The sequence below is a fragment of the Eptatretus burgeri genome, chromosome 13 (genome assembly GCF_056783735.1).
Source record: "Eptatretus burgeri isolate ZD-2024b chromosome 13, Ebu_testis_v1, whole genome shotgun sequence".
Classification (NCBI taxonomy): Eukaryota; Metazoa; Chordata; class Myxini; order Myxiniformes; family Myxinidae; genus Eptatretus; species Eptatretus burgeri.
The window spans coordinates 41,473,985-41,483,511 of NC_140973.1; the positions used below are offsets into that span (position 1 = coordinate 41,473,985).

Here is a 9,527-nt window from a genome sequence, read left to right on the forward strand (position 1 = left end):
GTCCATGAGTTGTGGTTTAGCTGGATGGTTCCAGACTAAGTGGGGCTCCGCTGGGCACAGCACGGATAAGGTAACAGCTTGGTCCATGAGTTGTGGCTCCTTGCTGTGGTTAATATGGATGCTTCAAGACCGGACAGTGCTCCGGTGGGTACAGCATGGTAGAATCCGGCGATATCGACATAATTTTTCATATCGATATACTGGTATTGGAATTCTGAATATACCAGTATACCAAAAAAAAAAAAACGATATTTAAAAAAACCCCAGCATATCATCAATAAATCAAAGAAAGGTGTTTGCAATGTTTAGAAACTGTACATGATTGAAAAAGCTTTGATGGACTCGGCTTCCCAACTAAACATAGAACAGGAATAGTGAAGCGTATGACGTTAAGTTAAGGACATACCATGAAGTAAGTACAACATGTTTTAACATTGAAAACTCAGCATCCGAGCTCATCAGCTCCGTACAAGCAATCTCGTTTTCTTTGCCCTCATGGCTGGTTTTAAAACAATTGCCAATTAGTTGTTATCCATAGAATCGGGTATGCTTTAGAAATCCTGTGCCAAGTCGGTGATCTGCAACACCGACCGGTATGACAGCGACACCGGGACAGCGTTTCATGATCGTCATACAGGGACCGTGATGGCAATGGATTCTGACCTGTGCCAATTACCAACACTGATCTCACTTTGAAACAAAATCATTTTTTTATAGAAGTTGAAGTTGGAAGTAAAAATAACCGTTCTCATCATGGGGAGAAAAATAAAAAAATCCCAGTGTGGGAATACTTTGAAAAATTACGTGTCAATGATGTGTACATCATATACGAATATGTAACGCAACATCGGACCATTGCGTATTTTTGGAACCTGCATAAAAAATTATTTTTTAACTATCTTGTTTTTTTGTTCGTTATATACACACACGTTATGTGGGACATATTGCACAAGTATGCCTGGTGTTGGCTTAATGGTTAGGGTGGTGGGCTTGAGATCCTCGGGTCCTGGGTTCAAATCCTGCTTTGCTGTTGAATTAATACCAGGTGGGGTTGACTCAGCCTGTCATCCTTCCGAGGTTGGTAAAATGAGTACTAGCTTACTGTGAGGATTGAGCCATTCGAGTATCCTGCGTCGGAGTGATGATCTGTCCAGCATTGTGCCCAATATCCCAGGAGACTGCTTCGGCAGCACCAATGCTCTGCACAGAGTATGATCCCAATGGAATGGAATTGCACATGTTAAAAACACACACACACACACACACACACACACACACACACACACACACACACACACACACACACACACACACACACACACACACACACACACACACACACACACACACACACACACACACCTAGTATAATATCTTTCGTGGTCCCTGAACCAAACAATTTTTTCTCTGTCACAGCCCTCACAGCTCCAACTCCTCCCCTAAACATGATTAATAGTAAATATCATCATTTTAGAACCAGATCCAGTGTCTCCCTCAGGGAAGTCTGCCTGATACATCTGGCTCCCACATAAATAATAGCTGTTAGTCACGAATAGTCATTTATGTTAGTCCTAAGTAATATCTGTGTATTTTCATGTCATGAACACAAACTTTGTTGAAGAGTTGGTCGTCATTGCTTTGTTGGTAATGACGCATGGAATCCTCTTCCCAATCGAAGACGTCCATTAAATAAATAACCAAGCCTGCCATATTCACAGGGGGCATTCCCACAAAGTTTCACGTCCATTTAATGGTAGCGATCATCAGGGGGTTTGGGTAGAACATGCCTGTTCACAGTTCAGGCCTTGCATCAGCAGACATCGTCGGGAGTTTATGTCGTACGAGCAGCTGCAAGATCTCAGCTTTTGGGATGAGGTGAGAAAGTTCTCCAATTATTTTGTTGTGCAGAGGCAAAGCCCTTTCTCGCAAGTACTTTTTCAAGTGTTCTCAGCTTATTTTTGAAGCTTTGTGAGCCATTTTAGGGAACTTTTTAAGGCTCGCAGTGAACTTTTGACCTTACATTACCTCGTGTGGAATCTGGGAATCAAACAGTCTAAACATAATTTTCATCATTTTCACTGAAAGATGGAAATTCCATAAAAGTTAACTGTAATTGTTCTGTTCCTGAACGTAAATCGGACTCACAGAAATATTCATGGATTAGCACAACCCGATGTTGTGTTGTGTTAAAGGTAACAATCGGCCAGAGCAGGCTGATAACATTGGCAGTCAGAAAGGTGAAGGGTCACAGATGGGCTTGCCCCACCAATGAATGAAGCTGTGAGCGAATGGTGAGGGAGAGAGGAGGGGCTGGAAGAATCAGCAATGTAACAGTTTTCCAAGGTAATATAAGGGAGGAGCGAAGGGGAATTGAAGGGAGTGCTCAGAAATCTTTTATGGAGAAGTCTTGTCTCTTGCTCACTCCCAGATCAGAGGCATGCCCCACCGAAGCCATGCGCATCTCTCCTCACCATGGCAATGGGGCATTCGCCCTGCCAGAGCAGCAGAGACTGGACCTGACACATCCTGCAAGACTCTGCCGGGTTTGGCCAAATAACTTTTCTGATCTTGTGAATACCTCCATTGTCTATCTTTCGTAATGTGACTGGTTGGGTTGTAAGGCTTAGTTAATTAAGGATTCCCATAACATCGTTGGTTCGTGAGCGTGTACGATTTGGTAGTTGGGTAAAGGTTTTTTTATTGCTGGTTAAATCATTTACTTCTCATCACTTCTTTCTTTCCCCGTTCATGGGGACCTTGTCTCGGGGTGAATTCTGGTTGTCGTGGTTCTTCTTTTGCGATTAAGGAAAAGCCCGTTGAGGGATTAATTGGCTGCGGTGATTAAAGCCGCATATAAAAAGACAGTCACACACATCTCAGACTCGCTCGGACTAATTATTGATGCTAATTTGCTAATTTGCATCGAGCTCGACCGATGCTCCGATCTGCATGGTATCGTGGCTTTTAGACACGTGATCTGACAGGGCAGGGAGCTTCGAATCTGTTGATCGTTATGGTTGCATTGAGGCAACTTGGCAGATTTGAACCAGGCAATTAGAACGGACCGGATGACCACAACTATTCTTCTGCAAAATTTAAGAAGACAACGATTCTCACGAGAGCTTATAACCCTTGGGTGGCCCAAATTAGGTCTTTCCTGAACCATCCAGTTTGATAGTACTGTTGTGAGTATAAGCACGACTTTGCATTGTCGGGTAGGTATCTCCCATATGCATGTATTGGTATAAGCACGAGGTAATTTAATTGTGATAAGATATGTTATGTGTCGTTTTCTGTATAGAAAGATGTGTATACCCACTCTCAATGTGTGTGTCGAAAATCACCATCCCTTGAAACCCCTCTTTAATGTTCTTAACAAGCTTGGTCTTGGCTTAGGGATTAGGGTCACTGGCTTAGGATCTTCGGGTCCTAAGTTCGAGCCCCGTTGGTTGCTGAATTAAGACAAGGTGGAGTTGACTCTGTCTGTCCTCCTTCTGAGGTCAGTGAAATTAGTACCAGTGTACTGGTAGAAGGACACAGCATCAGTGGCACAGCTGTGCTTCCAAGAAATGATAGCTACCCTGGCAGCCAAGCTGCCATATGCAAGAACATAAGAATGTTGTTACCTTTGGAATCTGTCTTTTATGTTCTGATCAGTAACCTAACAGGTCATGAGACACGAGTTTAGATGGGAAAAGCTGCCCTCATGATCCCGATCCATCCAGCAGCATGAGCACCATGTGGGTGAAAGGTCGGGTGAGAGGCGGGTTCCCCCCCACACCAATATCACCCAAGTGGGGAGGTGCTAAGTGCATCACCAATGTGGGTGGGGGCAGAAGCAAGAGATGCAGGGTGCAAGCCACAGGGGGTTAGAAGATGCATGTGGAGCCTGCTAAGAAACCTGTGCTTAAGCTGGTTTGGGGTTTGCCCCCAAAATAAGTCTTTGCCTCCAGCCACACCTCCACACAGCAAGCCTCACCCAATTTCTCCTTCATGCCCACCTTTGTCCGTGGTCATAAACTGTTCACTGTCGGCCGTATGGCCACTTGGGTCAAGCTGCATCCAGCCAGACGCAGTTTGCAGTATTTATGTCCTGTCTTTCTCTATCTTGTATCTCTCCTGTGATACGAAAGAAGCCTCAAGTGATTATATAATTAAGGTTCTCATTCATTGACTCATGTATGTTTTTTGTGGATTAATTATTCGTTTTGCTTCCTTTTGTACATATTTCTTCCCTGTGTTCCTTCAATACACTTTAAAAACCACTTTATATCTGAACGAATTTGAGTGTTGCTGATTGCTATAAGAATTGTGTACATTTGTTTCGGAACAGATTGGATTCAAGAGATTATCGCCCATAATGAGGACATGTCTATGCCTAATGACTCCGCTTGGTCATTTGAGAACAGGCATACGGCACCGATGAGCACGGCGTATCAAATGGCTCGGTGGGCCCATTAGGCCTGGTACCCTGGCAAACAGGCCCGTAATCCAGCCCGGGACACAAATCAGTCGGCCGCCCTGACCGCTTTGAGGAAGTTCGCCAGGATTTGAGCTGGGTAACCGGAAGAATCCAACGACTTCAACAGTGTCGGTGCCTGAAGAATGAAACTCCGATGAATACTGTGCATAGAAGCAATGGCATTCTCACGACTCGAATCGCCACGTGTCAAATCATCACCACCCGTGAGTCACCGCTGCTCTCATCATTCCGATGGCGAGAGCGAATTATTTTGGTGTTAAATGACACCTGCCATTCCTACACCACATGTGGCCAACTTATAGAGGGTATTGATATCGGTAATGTGTAGACATGTAAGCCAATGCTGTGGAAGATGATTATATACATTCAAAGCTTTCCGACATCCATCTTTAATGATCAAGGTTTCCAATTTCTTCTGTCATGGATTAGTTAGTGCAACGTGCATAAAAGGTAAATGTTCAGTGAAGATACAGTTCTGATTCTTTTCAAAGCCATTTTAGGCCAAATATAACATGCATGTACTTGGGGGATAGAAAGGAATTAATTGATGGAAATCTGCCTCACCCTTTGGGAAAAGATAATCGCACTGTAATACACTGTTAATTTGTTCCCTAAGAAAGGAAATTCTTCCTGGAATATTGAATCGAAGCCTCTGACTTCATGATATTTTTAATGGTTATGCCTTCATGCTGATTCTGTTTCTGATGTACAATGTTCTGTTACGGAGCGAGCGTCGGTGCTGCCAAAGCACTTTCTTAGCAAGGGTTACACTGAGTGGTTTGCCATTGCCTTCCCAGCAGTAGTTAGGAATTTGTTTCGGGTGTCAGAGAGAACTCACCGACTCATCGTGAAGGACACCATGAGATATTTAACAACCAGCCACTTCTCGTTTCATATGCAGCCTGTGCCTGCTGGTTGCATCGTTCTGGAAGCGAGAGTGTGCCGCTGATGCAGTGCCCCTGTTCCCCGGTGTGCGGGTATTCGTTTTGCCGACCTCGGAAGGATGACAGGCTGACTCAACCCATGTGGTGTTATTTCAACGGGTCGACAGGGGTTCGAACTCAAAACCCGAATATCTTCAGCCAACACCAGGCTTACATCCACCAACTAATGCGGCAGACAGGACGCCCATTTTAATATCTATCCGAGGGACGGCACACACAATGATGAATCACCCTGCCTGTGAAACATGGGGATGACAGTTGAAAGCTGGGTTGCGATTCCAACCCAGGCTTGACGATGGCTTGGATAAAAATGCCTTCATGCTCCTTTTACCTGGCCTGTCATGTCATTTTCATGTCAGGCCTGGCCAACCGGTTTTGTGAAAGACTTGGGCGAAAAATCTTCACCCAGTGAATTTTTTTTTTTATTCCACTTCAAATGACCCCCTGACCCTGAAAAGGAGCAAGAAAAGTGCGATCTCGGACGACCAAGCGGTTTGATGGCCAAATCGCAGCTCCTCCACCCAATGTCGGATTGCGAGGCACTGTGCGCGGCTTTGACAGAACGTTCCTCAACAAGTCATCTCTCCCCACGGTCTCCCCCTGGTCCCCCAACTTAAACCAGTTTAGGGGGGGGGGGGAGGCAATCTCAGGTCCACCCGTGTGGGAACAAGCACGCACATTTACATAATAAAGGAGCTCGGGTTTCTGTCAGACAAAAAGAAGAGGGAAAAAAACCGTCGCTGCAGAAAAAAAAAAAAACGTCGAGTTAAATATCGTGTCGATGCTGGAGAGTTGAGGATAGGAAAAGGAGTCACAATGACGGAGAACGAACGGTGTGAGGACCTGGCGCCGGACACCGAGGGCGGCCATCGATTCGATGAGAGACGATTCAAGCGGCTCGTCCGTCCGGGCGGGTCCCTCCAAATGACCCGTCCGTGACCTCCGACATCCCTGCGCATCTCCCGGTTTGTAATATTCGTCGAAGCCAATAATGACCTCGATCCCTCCTTGGCTGCGTGACGAGATCAACAGCACGTCGTTACCTCAGGAGCCGCTGAACCCCCCCGGTTGGCAACGCGACCGCCGCGCCTCGCGACCACCGGCGACGTCACGGTCGCGAGAGCACGACAAAGCACCCCTCACAGGTACGGACGGCGAACGTCATTATTATTCGTGCAATAATTTTTTTTATTTTAAAAAAAACGTTTCATTTCACCTCAATTTGCCCATGAGGAAAAAAAAAAAAAGAAGAAAAAGAAAACCCCGTTCGGGTAAAAAAAAAAGGTGTTATTTATTATTTAAAAAGGGGATGTTTGTTTCATGATCATCGCGTTCGCACAGAAATGTCGCAGCGCGGACACCGAACCGTGCTGAAGAGGAGTGGGAGGGGGGGGGGACCAGGGCATGAGAAAGGCGACCGTGGAGGGATGACAAAAGGTGGGGTTGCATGATCGGTCTCACCGTGATGATGATCGTGTCGTCCGCCTGGAATTTCGGGATGAATTTGTCTCCCCGCATCTGCTCCGAGTCGTTGAGGGGCCGCACACGGCACACCACCTTGATGCTGCATTCTGCGGGGTCCGCCATGGTTGCGGCTCCGGCTATTCCCACCCAGTAACGGTCCCCAGGACGCCCGCGTCTCCCCCTTTCCCCGGGTTCAGCTCGATGCGCACATCGTTCGGACTGCGGGCTCTCCGAATGACTCCACCCGACTACGTGAAGGGGAGGGAATGAAGGTGGAGCAAGCGATAAATGGAGATACGTTCTGCGTCGCGAAGCCGGTGCTTAAATAGGATGAGATAACGGGGCGGAGCTTCATGTGTTGGGGGAGGAGCTAAATGGGTTGAGAGGGAGGAGCCAATACGTCGTTGTGAGTGTGATCTTCTCTGCGGAAAAAATAAAGGACCGGAGGAAGATCACAAATAAGGCAAGAGAGGTTTGGTCATGAATCGTGGATGGATTCGGCGATGGTTAGGAAAATATTTGATCACGATTAAGAAAAGGGCGGGTTGGTGGTGACAAGTGCATTAAAAAAAATGCGAGGGGGGAGGGGAGATGGCGATACATAGGTGGTGGAAGATGGAATAGATGTATCCACATTGGCATTCAGGTTTTGGTTGTGTGCGGGGAGACCGACTTCATTTTATGCAGATGTTGAAACAAGATTAATGGTAAGAATCGGGTTAGCTAAGTAAATGGATCAAGGGGATCGGTGCGGAAGATGGGTGAAATGGACTACTCTGTCTAATGCATGTCCTGGGATTGCTGAGGGTTTGCCATGAACAAATGAAGGAGCATCGATGGATGGGGACTGGATGGAAGAAACCGTTTAGAAAAAAAAAAACAAAAGAATAAGAAGGGGAGGGGGTGGGGGGCGGTTGGCAAGTTCAATTGTGATCGAAAGGAATCCACAGACCTTGACCTCTCTTTTGCAGTTTGTCGAACAAATACCGTCAATATAACACAAGAATAACTATTAAGATCCCCTCTTCACCTGAGTGTTTGATAGCTCCAGTTAAACAGGAATAATTTACCAAACTGGTCAACTACAATTGGTTGCACTTTACCCTGACATATCCAAGCCTTCACCTGGATTCAAGAGTACCCTACTATGAAGTGTAAGATGTCACACGAGTTGAAACCACCACAGTCTCTGCAAGAGCAAAGGTGATCCAGCAGACATGATGGCTCACTCACCTCCCTTGTTATATCAGTTGTGGCATTTTCATTCGATGGGTTTTCAAACCCCCGATTTTTGGTACTTCAGGCAGTTCTGATTTATCGCTGCAACACTTTACCAATCCACACAAAAAACTCGAAGGGCACACTTCAACGTTGCCAGATATGCCTCCACCCACATTATTATCAAGGGGGGGGTCACAAACCTCCCCTCCCTTGATGTGGGATGGTTTTAAAATTATACAGACAGTACTTGCATCAAATTTCATTTAAATTCTTGAACTCAGATTCAAAATGTTAAATAATTCTGACAGCCAGACCAGGCGTCTGATCAGGTTGAAATATCCCCCACGATTACTTGGTTGTAATTGTGACGCTTCACGTCGATTGATGAAGCGATTCAAGAAAAATATACATTTTTTAATATTTTCGTTCAATCCAAGACGACTGTCAGACCATATGACCTATAAATCAATCGTGAACACACTGGTATCCTCAAGACTTGGGGAACCTGTGGATGAAGTTTACCCTTAATCGGTCCAGCCATTCTGTTGAAGATTATTTTTGAAGGTTTTAGGGTAAATCTAAAATGGCTGCCAAACCATACGACCTATGACATCATAGGTGGAGAACTTTTTGTTCCTCCTGGAGAGGCGATCACACCTGTAAAGTTTCGCCTTGACCTGTTCAGCCGTTTTTGGAGAATATAGATTTTTGAAGGTTTTTATGTTAAAGACAATATGGCTGCTGAACCACGTCCTCAATTCCCCCCCCCCCATAAAAATGATCGGACAAAACGTTTGATGTCTGCAATTATGACGTCATAATGAAGCCACCTACGATATCAAAAAATCCCACCATTTCTCATGTGCCAAGTTTCAATTTTTTTCCAGGGAGTGGTTTTGGATACAGAGGTCCAGTTTTTCCTTTTTTTTTTCCAACATGGCTGCCACACCACATGACCTTTGTCGCCATAATTATTAAAACGTTCCACATGAGTGAATTTTTGAGTAAAGTTCCACGTTAAAACGTACCACGTGAGTAAAGCACCTGAGGTGAATTTTTTCTGCCAATCGGATATGCGGTTGCAAAGAAAACAGAAAATTAGTATAGACGGACATACGTACGTACGGAAAACCCGAAAATATAATGCCACCGGCGGCATAAAAAGTCATTCATTTGGTGCGAAAAAAAGAAGCTACAAACGATAAATCAACAGTAATCAGAAACCCCCCCCCCCCCAAAAAAAAAAATGCATGCTCTACAAGGCAGACTCCATTGTGGATGGACATATTAACCAATGACATATCTTCAAAATTTCAAAGAGAAGATAAATCCATCTGCACTGATTCTGCTCAAAGGAAAACACCAGACTCGGTTGTGTTGTGATGAGAGCGTCCCCTCTGCGCCTGGGAGGCCAG

At 45.4% G+C, this 9,527-nt stretch overlaps 1 protein-coding gene across 4 annotated transcripts in view; it reads right to left on the reverse strand.

Moving 5' to 3' along the window:
* Positions 1-7,195, reverse strand: part of LOC147014291 (kinesin heavy chain-like) — a 96,731-nt gene extending 89,536 nt beyond the window's left edge. For 2 of the 4 annotated variants that reach the window (XM_085852162.1, XM_085852163.1), the window contains exon 1: positions 6,889-7,194. In XM_085852162.1, coding sequence (XP_085708288.1) covers positions 6,889-7,014 — 126 coding nt within the window. In that variant the 5' untranslated portion in view covers positions 7,015-7,194. Of the gene's footprint in view, positions 1-6,270; positions 6,313-6,888 lie in introns of those variants that run through there. The other 2 variants (XM_085852164.1, XM_085852165.1) reach the window with 2 other exon arrangements.
* Positions 7,196-9,527: the final 2,332 nt, after the last annotated feature.